Genomic DNA, 22,254 nt, shown 5'->3' with positions numbered 1-22,254 from the left:
AATGTGAACTGAAAAGATGTCAATTTCTCATTTACAGGCCACTTAGGTTCAGTAACTTAAAAATGAAAAATCTCAGGACCCTTCCAGCACACATCATTCAAAGAGCTGAGATAAGTAGCATATGGCAAATGAGCTCAGTTGTAAGCACTAGGTAAGGGAGAGCTGCTGTCATCCCCATCCCACTTGCTTTTGTTTGACTGCTAATCCTTTCATTTAAAATCTGTAGAAGCACTTCCTAAAGAACGCTTCACTGGCAGTATTTACCACCCAAACTTAAAATATGGTCAATTCTATCAAGGCTCCAATAGCAGAACAGACTGGCTGCCAGTTCTATATTTAATAGCAGATCATGACAATTTCAATTGTGCTTGACAACTACACACCTGAAATCATTCTCTGGAAATGATGCTACAATACTGCTACTTATTTAGAGGGCTGTGACCCAAGAGAAAAAAGGGGAAGACAGCAGCAGTAGATGATTAAAAAGAGAGCAATGCAATACAGTACAGTCTTAGAACTGTGAAACTGCAGGAAAACAAAAAGAAAGGTATTCACAGAATGAAATTTCTACAGAGAATAAATGCAGGGACTTAAGTCTACACTTTCTCACTTGAAATCACATAAGCAAGAATCAAATATCCATTGATTCTAATCGTATATTTTTTAAAAAGCCTGAAAACTTTATACCAACAGAAAATATTGGTAAATTAAAAGGTATTCCTCTAATTTTGGCCCTACTTTTTTGCTCTGTGAAGCAATTCATAAGGGGAAAAAAATAACTCAAACTATAAATGATGAATGTAACTATGAGGAGTGGCCTCTCTATGAGGTCTGAAATAGAAGGAAAATGTATATTTCTTCCAAAACTGTAGCCAACAATAACTTTTGCATTCTGAATCCAGCTTAAGCACATTAGTTGGGAAGATGTAAAAGTATTTAATAAGAAAGTGCTGAATTTAGATTTTATTTTCTTTTTTCTCAGTTTTCTTAAGTGGCCTGCAGTCTATCAAATGCACTAAGCAGAACTTCTCCTAAGTATAAATGACAAAAAGAAAATACAGCTTTCTTCCTATAGATAGCCATTTCTAGAGATCAAGCATCAAACTTTTTCCATAAAGGGCCAGCTTTACAGGCCATGTGGTCTCTATCACAAATACTCAACTCCACCATGTAGCGTAAAAGTAGAGATAGATAATTGACAACTAAATAAAACCTTATTTTCAAAAACAAGCAGCCAGTCTATGGGCCCATGGCCATAGTTTGCTGACCACTGCTGTAGAGCATACTCTTTACCTAACAACAAATACATTGTTTTAATAAATACAACCAAATATAAAATATGATGTCTGAAATGTGCTGTAAAATACTGCATTAAGAAACCATGGAGAGTGGAGGGTAAAGGTTAACTAAGAATAGCAAAACACAGGTATTGTTAATGCCAGGTGATGGATGCATGGGTTCATTAAACTGTTCTCTATAATATATACTATATATAGTATGTTTTAAAACACAAAGTAAATCAGTAAACTGACTCTACAGGAAAATGAATTTCCTCACTTTACTATAAACCATCTAAAACACATTTAATGTTTTTAAATATAATTAACATAATACACAATATAAAAGTTTCCCAAAGTAAACTTACTAAACTATAATGGAAAAAGCTTAACAACTTAAACCAATAAAGTGTATATAATAAAAGTATACATAAGCATTAACCCTTAAAATTTTTCCATAATTTAAAATAGTCTCACCTCATACAATTCCTAAAGTAATACATTTATTTTATTCTTATCTAACAAAATGTGTTTCCAATTTTTGTTTTAGAATATAATTACTTTGTAGGGTAAATACTATGTTAACATATAATAGGTTTATTTTGTCAAATGAATTAAATAATTTTTCTCAGTTTTCAACTCTAGGCAATAAATATTAATAGATACAGCCCACATAAACAAATGCTATTCAAGATCTTCAATAATTAAGAGTGCAAAGCGAGTCTGAGCAAAAAATTTGAGAACCTATGATCTGAATGTCTTCAATGGCGTTTAAAGTATGTTCACAAGCAAATATTAGATTCATACTCAAATTCATTTTTTCTTAGAACAATAAATATCATACAGTGGAGTCAATCCACTCTGAAGGCTATCAACACGTAACATCAAAAGGAAGACACTTAAACCTTCAAAAGGTTCTTTTAAAAGCACTGGACATGTCAATAGGAGAAAATCTCTAGTGTGTTGTCCCCTTATGTATACAATTATCTCCTGAATCAATAATAAAGAAAAACGAGTATGTGTCAGCAGACATTGCTAATAAATATGCTATCTCCCATTAAATCAAGATACGCAGTCCCAAGGCAAGAAGCCAGAAATTAAGCTGAAAGGGGCCTTAGGAAAGAAATCTCAGTGACGGTGCAACTTTTCAAAACAATGTGTTTTTTAAATGTTCTATTTCTCAATGTTCTGAAATACCCTGATTTCAAATATTATCAAAACTAAAAACTAACTTACATTAGGCTAACAGAATTACTGTGACATTTGAGAAAAACTGAGAACTCTGTGAAAACATTTCAACTATCCCAGATTATAATCTGTACCAAAATTTTCTAAATCTAAAATCAAAATAGTAATAAACTCATAACACAGATAATAATTAGGGCAAAAAATTTACATAATTATTCATTCTTTTATAAAGATAAACCAATACATACTTTTCTAATACAGTAACGTAGCATTTTTAATGTTGTTTCTTTTGTTTGCATATGGCTATTTGAAATATTATCAATTTCATTTTTACTTAAGTACAAGTTTCCCAGTTAAGTTTTATAAATTTTGTTATTTCCATTGTCTTTTACCAACATGAATAATTTTAATGTATTAGTAAGAAAGATACAGAGACATACTTACATCATACTCTGCAATTCTGAGGCAAAGCTTGAAGACTTCCCTATATTTCTTCCACTACTCGAAGTGGCAGCAGACATTGGGCTGGCTGCAGTATTATTCATCTAAATAAAAAGAAAAATAACACAAAATATGCTTAAACATAAATAAATGTAAGGAAAATAAAAGCAATTATAAATTACTTCAAAAAGTACAGAAATTTTTTAATTTTTTATTTTTTAAAGATTTTATTTTCTACAGAGAGGGGAAGGGAAGGACAAAATGAAGGACAGAAACATAATGTGTGATTGCCTCTCATAAGCCCCCCCGCCAGGGACCTGGCCCACAACCAAGCATGTGCTTCCCTGATTGCTATCGAACCTGATCCTTTTAGTTTGCAGGCCTGTGCTCAATCCACTGAGCTACACCAGCCAGGGCAGAAAATTTTAAATTTCTCATTGCATGTAAATCTGATTTGTTTATACTTAACATTCTTTATTAAAATGAAATAATAAAGTGGGAAAGAACTGCTTAGCCATGTATGATATCAAAAATTACACACTTGAGTGATAAAACATTCTGATATTTTGCAGTGAGTAATGTAAGGAAAATACTCATTAAATATTTTAATAGAGCTCAGTGGTTTTCAAAATGTGTTCCAGGGAGGCCACAGATTGTCTCCTAGTGGCCCCCAAGCATATAAGTGTATATACCTAGTCGATTCCATCCAGAACAACTCTGATTTTATACATAATGAGATTCGTTTCAAAAAAGAGTTGCACAACTGTAAGGCATACAGTGAAAAAACAACAGCACAATCCAATTCCTACAGGAACCAAACCCTAAAATACAAATAATATAAAGTCAATCAGTAGATCAGAACTACTGTTATACTTTATAATCTTACAGTTATATAATTCATCAATTTTAAATTGTGTGACTTTTTCTTTTTTCTAAGTATAGTTTATTGATTGTTATTACAGTTGTCCTAACTTTTCTCCCTTTGCCACCCTCTGCCTGGTACGCCCTTTCCTTCCAGCAATTCCCCCACTCTTAGTTCATGTCCATGGGTCATGCATGTAAGTTCTTTGGCTTCTCCATTTCCCATACTATTTTTAACATCCCCCCGTCTATTTTGTACCTACCATTTATGCTTCTTATTCCCTATACCTTTTCCCCCATTCTCCTCTTCCCCCTCCCCACTGATGACCTTCCCAATCATCTCCATTTCTGTGAATCTGTTCCTGTTCTGGTTGTTTTGTTTTTGTTTTTAGATTCAGTTGTTTTAGATAGTTGTGAATGTGTTGCCTTTTTAATGTTCATAGTTTTTATCTTCTTTTTCTTAAATAAGACCCTTCAATATTTCATGTAATAATGGCTTGGTAATGATAAACCCCTTTACCTTTACTTTGGGAAGTATTTGTCTGTCCTTCCATTCTAAATGATAGCTTTGCTGCATAGAGTAATCTTAGTTGTGGATCCTTGTTTTTCATCACTTTGAATACTTCTTGCCAGTAAAATTTCTTTTGAGAAATCAGCTGATAGTCTTATGGGAATGCCTTTGTAGGTAACTGTCTCCTTTTCTCTTGCTGCTTTGAAGATTCTTTCTTTAATCTTTAACCTTTGGAATTTTAATTAATGATGTATGTTGGTGTGTTCCTCTTTGGGTACAACTTGTTGGGCACTCTGTGCTTCCTAAACTTGTATATCTATTTCCTTTGCCAAATTAGGGAAGTTTTCTTTCATTATTTTTTTCAAATAAGTTTTCAATTTCTTGCTTTTCCTCATTTCCTTCTGACATCCCTATGATTAGATGATGGCACATTTGGAGATGTCCCAGAATCTTCTTATACTATCCTTGTTTGTGTTTTTAATTATTTTTAATTCTTGCTGTACTGATTGAATGTTTTTTTCTTCCTTATATTCCAAATCACTGATTTGAACCCCGGCTTCCTTCCTTTCACTATTGGTTCCCTTTAGATTTTTCTTTATTTCACTTAGTGTAGCCTTTTCTTCTTCCTTTATGTTGTTGCCATATTCAATGTTCTCTGAGCATCTGATCACCAGTGTTTTGAACTATGCATCTGATAAGTTGGCTATCTCTGTTTCATTTTGGTTCTTTCTCTGGGTTTTGTTCTGTTCTTTCATTTGGGCCATATTTCTTTGTCTCCTCAATTTGGCAATCTACCTGTGTCTGTATCTATTAGGTAGAGCTGCTTTGACTCCCTGTAAAAGGCACCTGTACATTCTGTGGGGCAGAGCCTCAGGTAATCACCAGGGTGTGGCAACCTGCTTCACTGCTTTTTGGCTCTGTGTATGGGGAGGCCTCAGGAAGGGGACTGTGCCACTGCCTGGCTTCTATGGTCTGCCCAGCACTTGCCCTTTTCCAGACACTTCACCCACTCCCAGTACATGGGACTGGCACCCAGCCTGCTGTTTCCCTGGTGTTGAATCCGGAATGGGTGGCTTTGCACACAATTTAAGACCGTGCAGATCCTTTGCTGAAGAGCTGAGACTGTTCAGCAAAGTTTCCAGAAAACCCTGCAGCTTCTTCTGCTGCCCCAACCCCCACTGAGTTTTACAGCCAGAAGTTATGGGGATTTATCTTCCCAGCACTGGAACCCTGGGCTGTGTGGTCTGGCCTGGGGCTGGGATCTCTTGCTCCCAAGATATCCCTCCTGATTTTTAGCCACCACACATAAACGTGGGAACACCTATGACTATTCCACCTACACCACGGCCTCTCCATGCCACCCCGCGTCACCACCCCTCCTACCCATCTGAATAATTGTAGCTTCTTTAAATCCTTGTTTGTCAGACTTCCATACAGTTCCATTTTCTGACAGTTCTGGGTGTTGTTTTAAGATTTAGTTGTAATTTTTTTATTCTTTTTGCGGTGTGCAAGGAATTAAAGTGTGTCTACCTACACCCCCATCTTCTAAATTGAGTGACATTTTTCCTATTAAAATTAAGCTAAGGCATCATGGGAGAACTAGATGACAATCTTAATATATCCCATTTTATTTAATGCATGTGGCAGTCCCATAAACAAGAATTTGTAAAAATAACATTAAAACAATGAAAATAAATAAAAACCTGAATTATTACACAATAAGTGCTCAATAAATGTTAGCTATTAATTCATGGTCATATAAACCTTGCAATACTCTAAAGTAAAAATACTTTTCAGATTCTAGAAAAGAATTATATTTAGAACAAGTAATAAAATAAAGCAGTACTAAGAACTTTAAGTAAACTAGGAAGAGTCTGGAGATAGACTGCCTAGATTTAAATCCCAGGTCTGCTACTATAAAAGTACTTTGGGCCAATTACTTAGTTTCTCTGTGCTTTAGTTTCCTCATCTGTAAAATGAGAATAATAATTTCACCCTCTCAGTATTGTCAGGATTAAATGAACTAATGTAATCAGAACAGTTCTGAGCACACATTAGCTATTATTATAAACAGATCTTAAGTATTCTCTCTCTCAATTTGCTAAAAGTTTTTATATGATAAATTTAGATTACCCTCATTTCATAATCACAAAAATTTAAGAAACTTGAATATTTTCACTGAAAAAGTTTAATGCAACTCAACAAATTTTAAGTATAATAATTTCCTTATAAAATAAGTTCTGTTTTCACTACTGACATCACTACTGCTACTGGTCACCCTATCTCAAAAACCTCAGTAGTTCTCTTTGACTCCTTCTCCAGCACCCTATAATCTATGGGAAGCCAAATGAATTCTATTTTATGTTCTTATATCTCCCCCATCTTCCCCCTCTTTTCTACCCTATGACTCTCTATGAGCTCTATTTATAGCTTCTTTCTTTCTATCTCAGTTTATTCTCCACATCGCTGCCAAATTTATACATCTTAGTACATCCTCTAATTTGACCACTTCTATGGGCAATGCTGGCTAAAATTAATAAAGGAAACCTGAACCAGGACCATTCACCAAGAGCTGGGATGGAAGGGCTGGGCCCCATGCAAGGTAGCTGGAGGGAAAAAAAACTAATACAAAGCACCGCCTAGACAGGCCAAATTTAAAGCTTTTGAGAAGGTAACAGGACAGAGATCTAAAACAAGGGCACACTGGCTCGGTGGCTAGATGTGAAATATCTCAATATCCTTCTGTGGCAGGACGTGTCACCTGCCAACATAAGCCCTAGGCTAGTCTGAGGGCCCTGAGGGCCAGGCCAAAACCAGCACATAGAAAATGCAAGAGCAAAGAAAGAGAAGGAAAAAAGTTTCACTCAAACTGAGCCTGAAAACCAAAATTCTGTAACTCATAAAGAAGCTAATGCTATGGCAGACCATCACATTTTTTAAGCCTAAATTTTTTTCACAAAGCTTTCTGGGATAAATATTTTTCTGCAAATAACAGAGAAAAGAAAGATCACCACTTGAAACTCAGTTAAAGAAATATCACATCACCAATCCAAGACTGGGAGAATATAGACAGGAAACCAAGAACTTCCAGAATCAGAACAAAATGCTAAAAAAGAAACCTGACTTTCTCAAGGACCTTAGAAAATGTTTCCCTTATTGTTCCAACAGAAGACTGTCTGAGCAATTTGATATCCTGAAGAAAATGTTACCCCCAAAGATTGTGTATTAAGCCTAGCTTCCAAAAGCAGTTATGGTTTAGTTCGCTCCTGTAAGACTTGAAGACATGCCGTTCTGTGGGATTATCCTGCGGCCAAATGTCCTGAGACACTGTTGAAGCAATCTGCCCGTTTCATGCTGTAAACCCAGTCACCCTGTTCTAACACACTCTAAGGAGAAGACAATTCACAAGTAAATTCATATTAAAACCACAGCTTTCTTCAGCTGTCCTCCTACTGCAAATGTTTCACATCAAGAGTATTTATTGGTAAGAGGTAAAAGGTCCCAATCATAGCTTATTATAACCATGATCATCCTTCCACAGTCAAGTTACTTAATTTTTAAATCAAACAGGTGAATAACATTTTTCTTGACATAAGTTGATAGCTCATTAGAATCTTTAAAATAATTATTTCCTGTACCTATTTTGTTTGATGATTTAGATAATTAACTTCTTTCGACATTAAGTTCTTTACACATCAAAGTTCTATCATTTCAGTGCTTTATTTCCTTTCTCCCAGACATTAAAAAAAAGTCAGTTAAAAGCAGAAGCACTCAAGTCAATTTTCTCTAATAAATACAGTTAACATGGAACTGAAAACCTACTGTAATCTTCTCAATGGGTTAATGTCCTACAGTTGTTTTAGCTTTCAATTGAAATGCAGCTGTTTGCCATATTTTACAAAATGAATTCAGATGTTCAGATGGAGACCTAGATTATTTCAACATGCCACAGTTTAAATGTGAACCCAAGGAATAAGTTCATCTCTGATTAACACTTATATTTAAACCTGATCATTAAACCAATAGCCAATATTATGTCACATGTGTAAAATACTGTTCCAGAGTAGAAAAATTGACATCTTTTAAATTAACATAATGAGATTTAAGGATATACTGCTTTCTTCAGAAAATACTGCAAAAATAGAATTTTTTTAAGCATGGTAAAGTTATAAATCGCAAATGTGAATTAAATGAAAATGCAATGACTGTGACTGGGTTTCTATTTATAGCTCATATTTTTGATGACTAAATGATCAATACCTCAGGGCTGAAAAATGTATTACTAGTTACAGCACTCTCAAAACAACATCAAAATCCGAGCTGTGAGGTCCTAACTGGGTAGCTCAGTTGATTAGAGCATTATCCTGATATACCAAGGTTACAGGTTCAATCCCTGATAAAGGCATATATAAGAATCAACTAATGAATGCATAAATAAGTGAGAAAACAAATCATTGTTTTTCCCTCTCTCTCTCTAAAATCAATAATATTTTAAAAATCTGAATTGTGAAATCCATCAGTCTACCCATTCATTAAAAGATAGTGGAATTTTTTTTATCATTCCTACTATTTCACTTCTGAGAAAGATGAATTCAGCAGACCTATGTACTGATTCTGAGCATGAGTCTCAATTCCAATCATTCAAACCTGAACATTTCACATAATATAAATAGAAAACCATTATACTCAGAACATTTTCATTTTCATAGAACTCCAAAGGCAGGAAGCAATTATGGTTAGGCCAACATTATTATACACTGCATTTTAGTTTTGTATAAAAAAAAAACCTCAAGTACTATGATCTAAATTTCTCCTGCTGTTAAAAAATAAAAATAAAAAGTGATCACTCGATCACTGAGAATGCAAAAAATAAAATGTACAAACTAAAAAACTTCTATACCTTGTGCTTGGGATGACACTACAGTAATTCCAATATATTTATATATGCCTCATTTCAAGTGAACTTGGAAGGTATAAAATTCAAGTGTCCATTCAATTATCTGTTAAAAGAGAAGTGACAGTGACATGGATAATCCAATATACAATCCAAAAAACAGATGATTCACAAATGTGTTGAAAAAACAGCAATTTTTCTGAAACAGCTTCTAGTTGCATTTTCATAAACTAAAAATTCATCTATCAAAGAAAAAGAGCTCAGGGCCTGAAATTAGATGCATCTATCATAGAGCTTCTCACACTATAGTGTAACTGCTCCCTCATCTTCAAACTGCCCACTGCTTAAAAACCGGGACACTGCTTTATCTGTAATTCCAACATCTACTATACTGTCCGACATGGCTAAAGTTCAGTAAATGGTAAGTAAGTGAAAAAATGACTAAATGGTATAATGAAGAATACAAAGATAAGCAAAACACACCCCTGCCATTTACTAGCTTATAGCCTACTGAAGTTAACAGACATACCCAGTGGAGCGAGCTTAGAGAGAATGCAAAAGATACTATGAAAGAAGAGGAGGAACATCAGACCCACTCAATTATTATGGGATAACTAGAGAGAGATTTTAACACTTGCTACAATCTGAACATAAACCAAACTTAACTTCAGTAAAAAAAACAAAACAGGTAAGTGAATAGCAAATTCAAACTACCCATATCTCATTAGTAAAAGTACTTTGAAAATTATGAAGTACCATAAACAGTAATATATGATCTAAGGAAATATTCTGCCTTACCATTCATTGAGCAATTATATTTCCTAAAGTCTACCAGCACAGGAATAAGTATGTCCTAATCCAAATCAGTCTGATTCTAATTAATATGGGTAAGGAGCTATAAATAGTCATCAGGAACACCTAATGATCAAAAATCAAGTTATTAGGAATACTGTAAGTAGAGAACCACAATTTTATTTTTTATTTAATCTTTGTTGTGTTTTTTCTTATTACCATTTAGTCCCCTTATACCCCCCTCCCCCCAGCAATCACCACACTGTCGTCAATGTCCATGTGTCCTTACTCCTTTTTGCTCAATTCCTCCACCTCCTCACCTCCCCCCAACCCACTAGCTGTCATCTGCTCTCCATCTATGAGTCTGTCTCTGTTTTGCTTGTTAGTTCAGTTTGAAAACCACGATTTTAATACAATTACCAAAGACTTCAGAGACAGAAAAACTCCTCTCTGTAATATACGACACAACTTCCTGGTTTATTTTCCCCATCATACCTGCTTCCATGTCCAGCAGTCCTATAGGAACAACACTATTCTTCAGTTACATAAGATCAAAAACTCCAAGGCATGTTAGATTGCCCAGCTCTTTCCCTTCCTATATCCAGGAACTCCATGCCTGACATTTTTTTTTTATAAATTAATCCCTTCTAATTTCACCTTAATACCTTTACTGCATTATTTTTTAAACCTGTCTCCCATCTTTCTAATTAGTTCTGCATATTACCTCCAGAGTATATTGTAAATATTTGTTACTCCTCTTCTCAAAAGCCTCCAATGGCTCCCCTTTGCCTGGAAGAAAAAAACTTGTCTCACTGGACCTCTCCAGCTGCCTTTCCTATAGCAGTCAAATCAAACATTCATCACCTCCTGAACCACTGCAGGTTCTTTTGAACCTTTACAGTTCTTCCTGCTTGCAATACTTTGTTGCCTCTATACCTATCCATATCCAAATGGTCTAGAAAAGCATGACCTAAACTCAGTATCACCAAGAAACCTTCCCAGTGGCACAACCACCAGAATTTTCCTTTCTCTGACATCTAATTGTTTTAGTTTACTAATTCTTTTGGTTTAACATTAAATATTTTAGTGCATATTAACTATTTTAGTTTATTAATAAACCTCTGCCCCATAATCTCTCCAACTAGTGGCAGATAATACCTCCTACCTCATGAAGAAATAATAAGCCTTTATTCAGTAACTCCCTCCACTCTTCTCTACTTATTTTCTCTTGATTCCCTACTTTTACAATAAAGGCACCCCTTTATTTAAAGCCAATGCACCACCTGTGCTTTTGCTTATTCATTCATAACTATTTACTGAATACCTACTACAAACACTGTTGTAAGAGCTAGGGATATGACGACTAACTTATACAAAATAGATACAATATAATACAGGAGAAAAGCACATAAATATAATTTGAGGTCATGACAAATGCTATGAAAACTACTTAAACAAGTTGATTTCAACCAGAAGGCAACATTTAATGCCAAAAGTGACTTGAAATGTTTTAGGTTTTATAAAGGTAACTCCACCGCTGTGAGAATACCCTATAAGGAAGCAATGGTACAGGCAAGAAGACCACTTAGAAAGTTATTGAAGTTGTACAGACAAGAGATAACAGTGGCCTGAATTAGTGAAACAAGTAAAGATGGTGAGAAGTGGTCAGATTTCTGGAATATGTGTTGAAGGCAGAGCTGACTTGCTGATAGATTAGACATGGCGTATGAGAGAAAAGTAGGCAAGGATGACTCTGAAGTTGGGACCTGAGCAATCGGTTGAATGGTGGTACCATTTACTGAGATCCAGAAGACTGGAGAGGAAAAAAAATTCAATTTGGGCCATGTTAAGTATGAAACAACTACTGGACATTCAAGTGGAGATGAAATCCTGCAGAAACTGTGACAAATGTTGTAAGGCAAAAAAGTGAAATAAAGGTCATGGTGATTATCCTTTTTTTAAGAAGGGTAATTAATCAATACAGAAAACTCAAGTAATAAGGATCAGCTAATCTCTGAAGTTCAGTTTCTGCACCTGTCAAGAATTTGTGCCTGTCTCAAAAGGACGTTATAAAGAAGACAGTGGCTATCACATAATGGGCACTTAAAAACTATACCTAAATTTGAAAAAAATACCACCTGTTAACTATAAAATTCCTAATACACAGACAGACATATAAACTGTGTTTACATATCCTAGTTGGCTACATGAGCAATAATTTTTTAAACCTACAGATATAGAATCCCAGAGACAGTGTGCTCAGAAACACAGGAAGTTATATTTTTCTTCTTTAGTCTGCCATTAAGGCAGGTTTATATTCTATATGCTTTTATATCCAGTACTCTCTTATGAAAATACTGAGTTTTTAAAAATTTTTATTCTTTGCAAAATAGTTCTTAAAATGCACTGCAAATGTGTCTACCAGATCATCCTAAAATACCTAAGATCCAAACTCAGACAAAATGGCAAGCTTACTTTTCCACTATTAAAACACTGCTGTTTTTAAATAAAATATTATACAATTGAATGACTCGACAGCTAACTTTTCAGATATGTGCAAAATTTTGAAGTCAATTATACTTCAAACAGTAAAAGGTAAGTGTATTCAACAAGGAAAATTAAACATCAAAATCTTAAACATCAAAATTCTCTTTCAAACTAGAATCACATTTTAGAAATATTAAACCTTATGCAAAATCTCTATTGAATATAAACCATTCAAAATAATATTTGATGTGGTTAAAAACACAGCTCATATGACTAAAAAAAAGAGAGATTTATTCCCATGTAGGCATGTAAAAACACAGATGAATTTGTATATGCATTTCAGAATTTATAAAGGGTCTTCCACCTGCATTAGCTCACATTTTTTCACAATTACCCTACCAACCAAATACCTCCCCCCCACCAATGAGAAAGCTAAAAGAAAAATACTGAGTGAAGATCACAAATCTAACAAAAAAAAAAAAAGAAACAGGCTTTGATTTGGATAGCCGATAACCAGAAACATTCACCCCACGTACATACAAATTTTAACAAAAAAATCACCAATCTTTTCCCATTTTAGTGCCTTAGTTTCTTCCATTTGTAAAAGGTACCCACCTCCTTTAACAAAGTAAATGTGAAATTACTGAGAAGTTGTACACATAGTAGTCAGGGGACCTGTTGCTAAGTTATCTTAGAAGCTGATGACTTCAAAAGCAAGTTCAGAATTCTTTCCTTAAAAGTAAATCTTAGGCAGGTGGATAAACAGCTACAACAGACAAACGCATAATCGTGCAAATTGGCGGGAGGGGGACCAAAGACATCTAAGGTTCAGAACTACAGTTTGAAAATCACTAATTTCATCCAAATCCCTCATTTTTCAGGTGAGGAAACTGAAGTCCAGAGGGGTTTCTTGAACTGCCCAAAGACACATCACTATTTAGTGATAAGCTGGGACTAAAACGGAGGTCCCCTGACTCCTGGTCCAGAGTTCTTTCTACTATCCCACAAGTAACATACAAATAAAATTTGACTGTAATTAACTCACAAGACCTCCACAATGCATTGGTCACAGTGAATTCTGTCATGAAGTACCTGCCTATGCCAACTCAGGCAGCAAAGAGCTGAGCTGTGTTGTTCAAATACAGGCTCAAACACTTACCACACGACCTTGGGCACGTCACATCCCTGCCTCAGTTTCCTCATCTTTAAAGTAGAAATTAAAAATACTCTTCTCATAGGTTACATAAAATAATGTTTATAAAGCACTTAGGACTGTGCCTGGTACATGAAAACTCTCAGTTCATGATGATGATGATGATGATGATAACAGTAATGATGAAGCAGAAGAATCATCATCCAAGCAAAGTACAGCATCTTGAAAATATAGCACAAAGTATTATCATTAAATATGTATATTCTCAAAGAAAGAATAGTATATTAGCAGTAGTCTTTTTTTTTATGAGGAAGGGAAGCGAGAAAGTGGGTGGGAGGGAGTGACAGAGAGAGAGAAACGTCGTCTATGGATTGCTTCCCATACATGCCCAAGGAAGGACTAAATCACTGCAACCTAGGTATGCGCTCCGACTGGGAATCAAACCCAAGACCCTTCAGTCTACAGGACAACAACACTATAACCAACTGAACTACACCAGCCGGGGCAGAAGCAGTCTTTTAAAGATTCAAAAACACGTATGAAAAAGTGAAATATACAGAATTCAGTCATAAAACCTCTATAGCATTTTTTATTTATTTATTTATTTATTTATTTATTTTAAAGATTTTATTCATTTATCTTTAGAGGGAAAGGGAAAGAGAGAGGGAGAGAAATATCAATGTATGGTTGCTCTCGTGCATCCCCTGCTGGGAACCAGCCTGCAACCCAGGCATGTGCCCTGACTGGGAATGGAACCGCGATCCTTTGGTTCCCAGGCCCGCATTCAATCCACTGAACTACACTGGCCAGGGCTTTTTGCACCTCTTTAAGTAAACTATAAGCCAAATCTTTAACATTCTAATATATATTAGAAAGATTTCTGACTGATTTCACTACCCAACCTCACCATAAAATAAAACAGGCATTTATTTTCAACAAGAATACTCAATCTTCTGATGTGATTGAATGGCCTCTTTGCAATCTCCCATACCAAAAACTATTTTTTTTAGAGAAAACTAAAAGTCAAGCTGCCCAAGATTTGTATCCAATTATAAGGGGAAAAAAAACAAAATTTTTAAATTACCAGTGGCTTAAAGAACAAGTCACTTGCTGGTCTTATTCCAGATCTCTCTTCTATTACTTAAGCTCAAAGGCAATAACTTTGTCACTACTTAAAAGTACAGTTCCAGGATTGCAATATGATTAATCCTCCTAAAATTCCATATTACAAATTTCAAAAACCTTAAAATAGGGTGACCATATTATTATGTGGTTCCAACAAGGGCATTTTTGACAGTGAACAAGGCTCTATTAATAATTATACTGAGACAAACAGACTCTAATATATGAGTGTCCCAGAAAAAAGTGGGGGCGATCATTTTGATTTGTATGTAATGGCTTATTCTCTGCATATGCTTAATTCATGAGCTTTAAATTCTGTTTCAGATCTAGTGATTTTCTTCAACCTTGAAACCAAAGTCATCATTTTACAGACATCAAGCCAGAGTTAAGGATACTATCTATAAAGTTGTTTTTTAAGCTTAACTTTCAAACTTAACTTTATAAACATTTGCTTGAAAAAGAAACATCTACATACTTCACAGAAAATAATATTGCAACATATCACCAAATTTCAGACTTACCTCTTCAAAAATTTTGAACGCTAATAACCTGATAACCACAAAACTGCTTCTAAGATGGCCCGATACTCAGAAGTTTAAAAAAAAACACCTTTCAAGTAAGGAAAAAAAAAACTTCAAGAATAAAAGAGTTGAAAAGCTTTCACTGAAAACTAGCCAAAGTGATAAAAGATAGAGGAACCCATGGTCACAACACACTGTATGATGATTAAAGGGAACTGCAGTTGGTATTGTTATGGCTCTGCAAATGAATCTAGCATTAGCTGTACAATCTAGGAAACAAAAGAATGCTCTGCTTTAATTTGTAAAGCTGTAAATAACTACTAACAGACCCATGCTTTGAACTATAGTACTTTAATGAAAGGCATTATTTGAATATAATTATGATCCCCTAAGGCAGCGACTTTCAACCTTTTTCATCTCATGGCACACATAAACTAATTACTAAAATTCTACAGCACACCAAAAAACACATTATTTTCTTTTTGCCACTCTGACAAAAAAAATCGGTATAATTTTGATTCATTCACACCAGACGACTATTGGACTATTGTTATGTTGGCTGTTGTCAGTTTCTTATTTGACAGTCTGAGAAAAAAGAGGTCAGTGCCCCTGACTAAATAGTCAGGTAGTGTATGTTTTCAAAATTCTTGTGGCACACAGGTGTGCCTGCAGAGGCACACGCGTTGAGGATGCACACCAGTTGAAAAATTACTGCCCTAAGGCAATAAATGTTCCAAGAGTTGGCTTTTTTTACTTAAAACTCAACCAAAGCAAGAAGTGGAAGGAGTCTCAAAGTCTAAATTCTTGACCTTATGCTGTGCAACAGGGCAGCCACTGGCCACATGTCACAATTTATATTTTAATATAAAATTAAAAATTAAATTCTTCAGCACACCAGCCACATCTCTAATGCTTAAGAGACACTCATGTCTAGTGGACACCATATTAGGATAGCACAGATTATTACAGAATATCTTCGTGACAAAGTTCTATTGGGCAGTGATGCTCTAGATCTTTACTTGACTATTTCTAGAAGCAAGAAACTTACAATAGCACAATAAAGTGCCTTCTGTTTTTGCAAAGTACTGTCAGGAAACCTTCCTCACATTCAGTCAAATCCATCCTCTGTAACTACCACCAGAAATCCCCAAAGTTCTGTCCACAATTTGATCTGCAAGTAAATCTTCACAGAGCTAACTTAATTCCACCTACAAAGTTCTGCCCCTCATGTATACAATATTTAGAACCTAGGTTCTGTTCATCCACATAAATATTCACCTTCCAACGAAATAGTTTAAAGTTTCTATCAGCCTCATGGAGTTATGCTAATTTACCCACGTGTACATTAGTAGCATTTGTCCAGGATCTGTTCTGAGCATCACTATTACATTTCACTGTCCCTGTAAATCCACTCGCGTTTGTCAGACTGTTTCGATTGATTTTTAATTTAAAAACAAGCTCACAGTCATTCTGAATTTCTTAAAACATGGAGACCGAAATTAATTACAATTATCATGTAGCTGACCAGTACCTGGCGCTGTTCTAAGCACTTAACGTGTGTTATTACCTCACATCATCCTCTCGATTCTAAGCTAAACCACTACCATCCCTATTTTACAGACTAAAACATCCAGCCAAAGACATGCTACATGATTTCCCTAGGAGTCACAGCTGTGGGCTCGCTCCACAGAGAAAAAAGTCGATCTCTTCCTTTCTCTAAATGCTACACTTCTAACTCCGCCTAATTCTTCTTCCACCCTGCCCACAGACCAATTTCCTTTAAGGATTTTTCCAAAACGCACTACCCAAATGACACGCTGAAGGTGTTTCTTACACCTTCCACAGCAGCTCCCGCTTCTGCTCGCCTGACCCACTCCCTCGCCCCATGACCACCCTCCGGTGGGGAGGAGTCAAGAGCCAACTCCACACCCCGCGAGAGAACCAGGGCGCCGCGTTGGGCCAGCGCCTCTCACGACCGTCTTCCCTTCACCCATCCAGTGCAAAAGCCAAAATTACTCCCCCGAGGCCGCCCTGGGGCAGGGGCCAGGGCGGGGCCGGGGCCTTGACTAGCTAGGCTCGCCGCGCGGCATCCCTCCCGGTTCCCATCCCCTCCGCCGTCCGCCCCCGCACCGCCCGCAACACCACCAACAACCTCTGCTTTAAGAACACGTGTAGGCACTGCTGCGCGTCCCGCGTGGAGAATGTGGGGGTAGAGATGGTGCGGTTTCTGCTGCTGCGGCCCGGGACACGCTTGGATAGGGGCGGGGTGGGAGTGGGCTGAGAGTGTAGAGAGAGAAAAAGTGTTTCGGCTGGAGCGGGGTTCGCGGGGGTGGGGGAAAGATGGCGTGAGCCCGACTCTCACTGTGGAGCGTGGGTTACGAAGACCGGGGAAGCAGCGCTACCGACGCCCCCAACACTGGCGTCCCGGGCGCTGGCGCATGCGCGCTCTGCCAGGTGGCTCGCGGTCTCCTTTCCCAAGCAAGCCACTTCCGCCACGCTCGTTGGGGGCGGAGCAGCGTGCAGTGCATTGTCGGGCGCTTTCACCGCAGTTATTGGATGTGGACCGCAGGCCCTGGGACAGGCGATCCTGAACTTGGCTCGGGCATTAGAGCGAGGGCTACTGCGAGAGGAGTGGGGATGAGCTGAGAATCAAAGGGTGTTCAAGGACCGGTCTTGCATTCTTTAACAATGGAGCTGAAGAGGGAATCAGTGACCGACAACTGGTACTTTGTTTCCAAGTTCAGGTCAGAGATTGACCCCTATAAATTTATCTTCAGGAATTAGGGTGAACCTGGAAATGAGCCAGATAGTGCTTTTAGCATGGTGAAGGGAAATGGGGGAGATGAAAAAAGACCCGCTGCCCCAAAGGACCGCAGTGCCTGGAGAGGACTTGCAACCCTTTTTGGGACCGTGGAACACGGGCTCCCACCAACCACCACTGTCCACCCTACCGCCTGTACAGAGTCGTTAGGCGTTGGGAAAGGTGGCCTGCAATGAAGTTTTTCTCTACTCGTTTTACCAAGCTTGGGCATTTAATGACCTACATTTATTATTGAAACTTTTTTCCTCTTTTAAAGTTCTTAATGGGTGATCCCATTTTTCATTATGTTTGACTTGTTCCTCCTTATTTTTAAGTCTTGCACTCCCACTATTGAACTGCACATCCTGTTCTCTCATATTTGATTAATACAGGTGTAGTTCTTTAAATAATACGGTCATAAGACAATGATTTCATTTGCTTCTTTATTTTAAATGAAATCTTAGTATTTATATTAACATTCTTTTCAGCTGCTTAAGGAAGACTGGATTAACCATGCTTATGTCCACTTCTACCATGTCAAATATAGTAACATACTTCACAGACATTCAACTACTAACTTTCGGGTCTTTTTAAGCATTAGTGCTTCAGTTATTTTCTTGCCTATCAATATCTGTGTTTTGAAATAATCTCTTCCTTTCTACTATTTGCTTACAGTGTTTAAAATAGCAACTTGATTTTCTTTGTGATTGTAGTTGTGTGTACAGTGTGATTGTAATTGTGTCATTGTAGTTGACACAATTTTGTTCTGTTTTGTTTAGTTTACATTAAACTCCCCAACAATTCAATATTTGCTAAATACTTAAAGTTCCAAAAGAAGCAATATATTTAGGTTGTAGAAGCTCACCATAATATGTAAATCAGGACTCAATTCAATGCTGGGCAAAGCGTAGAAGATAAGGGGAAGTAAAAGAGAAAATTGTCATAATTTCTTACAAAGGAAGACTGCCTTATACAATAGCTGAAAAGCCCTTTGGAGTACATTACCAAGAAACTAGGAGGAAATTAAGAGAAAAACTATTACATCTAAGGAAATATAACCTGAAGCAGATTGTTTCAAATAAAATTATGTTCAGCCTTGGCTGATGTGGTTCAGTGGATTGAGTGAAGGCCTACGAACCAAAGGGTGACCAGTTCAATTCCCAGTCTAGGGCACAGGCCTGGAGGGCTAGCCAGGTCCCCAGTGGGGAGGTGCAAAAGAGACCACTACGCATTGATGTTTTTCTCCCTTTCTTTCTCCTTCCCTGCTCTCTAAAAAATAAATAAAATATCTTTAAAAATAAAAAACTAAAATTATGTTTAATTAATGTGGCCATAGTCTTTCTCTTATTGCACAGAAGTTGTATCTGCATCACATGGAGGCTAGATTTGACCTAGTCTTTCAGAATATAACCTAGATTTTACTCTTGGGCTTCTGGTGTCTAATCAATATATAATCACACAAAACAGGAGTTAATTAAAGTGAGCAGTGGAGAAAGGAAACAGTTAAACAAGGCTCTAGTTGAGAGAGCTAAAAAATTCATTCTTAGGAAATTGTAAATTGTGCTGTTGGCAGAAATCTTAGCTTTGAATTAGGATAACTCACATGAGTTATCCTAATGTTCCTACTTCCTGGAATCTATTAAAATCCATTTTTTAAATTTTGCTTTAGCCATAATTTTGTTTGTAGATTGAGAACACCTCTGTACACAAAAGATCAAAGTATTATCTATTAGATTAATATCAAATATCTTAAACTATCAATGCTACTAAGATTTTTTAATTATAGCAAATCTAAAACAACCTGTTGCTAAAATTAGTACATTAAGGACTATCACCTCTCAGAAAAATACATGATTTCCAAAGTATGTGGAGAAAACACATCAGGACACCAAGTGAATTGGTAACACCACAAGAATTTTCCATCCCTTGAACATAGGTCTTAATGGCAAATAAAGCACTTTTACTGTGGACTTTTACATTACTCAGGCATCATAGCTTCATATAGATACATTAGTGCAAAGAGAAAGTGAATATACCTAAGGAAAAATCCCTCTTGGCATCTTAAAACAATGGCTAGATTAGGTAATAAAAGAAGCCCTAATTCTCCTAATAGCAGAGACCATGCCTATGTTAATACATAACCATCCAGTGATAAAGTGGTTTCTTCCCATCATATAAACACCATGGGGACAGTTCAAGTGACCTGCAAAGTCTTTATTCTTTTGTGATTCCATGACTCTTGCTTGCAGAGGCGTTTTCTTTCTTATAGATCAATGATTTTATCCTTTTCTAATGCTTATATAGTAACCATGGATAGAACAACACATTGTTTAGAATTGCATGTTGCATCGTTGCTATATTCAGTTAATTTCCTGATATTAACTATTTTTCAATTGCAATCTTAAAAGTAACTTGCTCTAGTTTTAGAACAAGTCAGTCTGACCAAAAAGATTACTGACTTCTCCAGGACCCGCACAAGTCACATAAAATTGCTGGGCTTCAGTTTTCATATCTGTAAAATGAGGTGATTGAGCCAAATAACTGAAACCTTGTAGCCCTAAAAGTCTATGTACCTTTAAAATAAAAATGACCAAAGGATGGGTCTTAAAGTTGTAAAGAATAATTTCAGCATTCATATTTGTGCTACCAAAAATTACATGAACATATACAGGGCTCCTGCTGTAGACTGACTTGGATATTTAACTGATAATATACATTTCAAAGGACCATGTGAAAAACTATATGCTAATCAAATCAGGGTCTGGCACAAATCAAACCCCTCTTTTATTACAAAATATTTTATTACAAAATCATAAGTATGTAATTCCATAACATAACAATAACACACTCAAGCACACTATAAGACATTTTAGGTGAAATGTTCAAATTAAAACTATAAATTATTATAACCATATTATTATCCTACCAACCACACTCATGCAGGTCTTACTTCTGGCAGACCCTGTATATTGATACATGGGGGAGGGCATTATATTCAGGGTTTAATGAAATTAGTTTCCCATACCTTCCAATTAATTAATATATTTCAAAGTAGAGCGAGCAGCACATGATGAGAGAAGAAATGTTATGAATTGTAGTACTGAGCTGCTTGTAGAACTATTATCATGACCCATCCTTTTAGGAACCTCTCATTGTGGGTTTAACATTCCAGGATATTTTAAATTAATGCTTAGCGGCTGAGAAAATGATCGTGTTTTAGAGATTCAGAGTGGGAAGGGAATCATAGAATACCAGGGTTTCAAAGGGCCCCTGAACTCTCTAGACACATGGAAATTTAATTGCTCCCATTTCCATGGAATTCAGTACATACTACCTCTGGTGCTAGAAACAACCTCTATTTCCCCCCTTCCATGAAGATAAAGTCTATTCACTGAGTGTGAGTGATGAGTGTAATTATTTCATTCGTTCAACAAATATTTATTGTGGGTCTACCACATGCCTGACATTATTCTAGGAGTTGCACATATAGCAGAGAACCAAACAAAAATCCACATCATCAATCTCACATACTAGTAGGAGGAGTTGGACAAAACAACAAAATAAATACTTAAATTATATAATGTGGCTAGAAGGCCATGAGTGTTACAGGGAAAAAATTATGCAACAGGGAAGGGATATGGAATGAGATGAAGCATAGGAAGAATGAGAGAATTGTGATTTTAGGTGGCTATAAGAGATCAAGAAATCAGTTTTAGGTATCAGTAAGTAATTAAGGCCTGGCCAGTGTGGCTTGGTTGGTTGGAGCATTCTCCAGTGCCCTGAAGGGCCACAGGTTCCATTCCTGGTCAGGGCACACATCTAGGTTAAGGGTTTGGAACCCAGTTAAGATGCATGTGGGAGGCAACCAATTGATGTTTCTCTCACATGGACGTCTGTCTGTCTGCCTATCTCTCTCATCAATAAATATATTTTTAAAGAATCACTTTATAAAATATAAGTAATTAAGTACAGTGTTTGTATTCTCTGTGATGTTCTTGTCATCATGGGTAGGTTCTTATGGAAATGAAGGAAAATTTGTATTTGTAACCTTTTATAATAATGATTTATTTTCTAATCCTGCCCCCACAGCAGAGGTCCATCTAGATCCATATAACATATGTCAAAGAATATTTTATTTTTGTTTAAAGAAGGCGTGAGGAAAGCTGAACATCCTCTGTCTGAAAATAAATCAATAACTAACTATTTG

General features: G+C 36.4%; 2 protein-coding genes across 13 annotated transcripts in view; one reads left to right on the top strand and one right to left on the bottom strand.

Moving 5' to 3' along the window:
- Nucleotides 1-17,689, bottom strand: part of SUPT3H (SPT3 homolog, SAGA and STAGA complex component) — a 479,870-nt gene extending 462,181 nt beyond the window's left edge. For 5 of the 10 annotated variants that reach the window (XM_037142591.2, XM_037142592.2, XM_053668299.1 and 2 more), the window contains exons 1-2: nucleotides 17,400-17,679; nucleotides 2,910-3,010 (exon numbers count right to left, since the gene is read on the bottom strand). In XM_037142591.2, coding sequence (XP_036998486.2) covers nucleotides 2,910-3,010 — 101 coding nt within the window. In that variant the 5' untranslated portion in view covers nucleotides 17,400-17,679. Of the gene's footprint in view, nucleotides 1-2,909; nucleotides 3,011-9,178; nucleotides 9,279-15,247; nucleotides 15,267-17,396 lie in introns of those variants that run through there. The other 5 variants (XM_053668298.1, XM_037142588.2, XM_037142587.2 and 2 more) reach the window with 5 other exon arrangements.
- The window catches only part of RUNX2 (RUNX family transcription factor 2), a 315,866-nt gene that overhangs the window by 31,945 nt on the left and 261,667 nt on the right, over nucleotides 1-22,254 (top strand). The window lies entirely within an intron of this gene.

The sequence above is a fragment of the Artibeus jamaicensis genome, unplaced genomic scaffold, assembly GCF_021234435.1.
Source record: "Artibeus jamaicensis isolate MK-2021 breed Jamaican fruit bat unplaced genomic scaffold, CSHL_Jam_final contig_484, whole genome shotgun sequence".
In the NCBI taxonomy this organism is placed as follows: Eukaryota; Metazoa; Chordata; class Mammalia; order Chiroptera; family Phyllostomidae; genus Artibeus; species Artibeus jamaicensis.
Note: the sequence above shows the minus strand (reverse complement) of the source record. Positions and strands in the feature narration are given on the sequence as shown.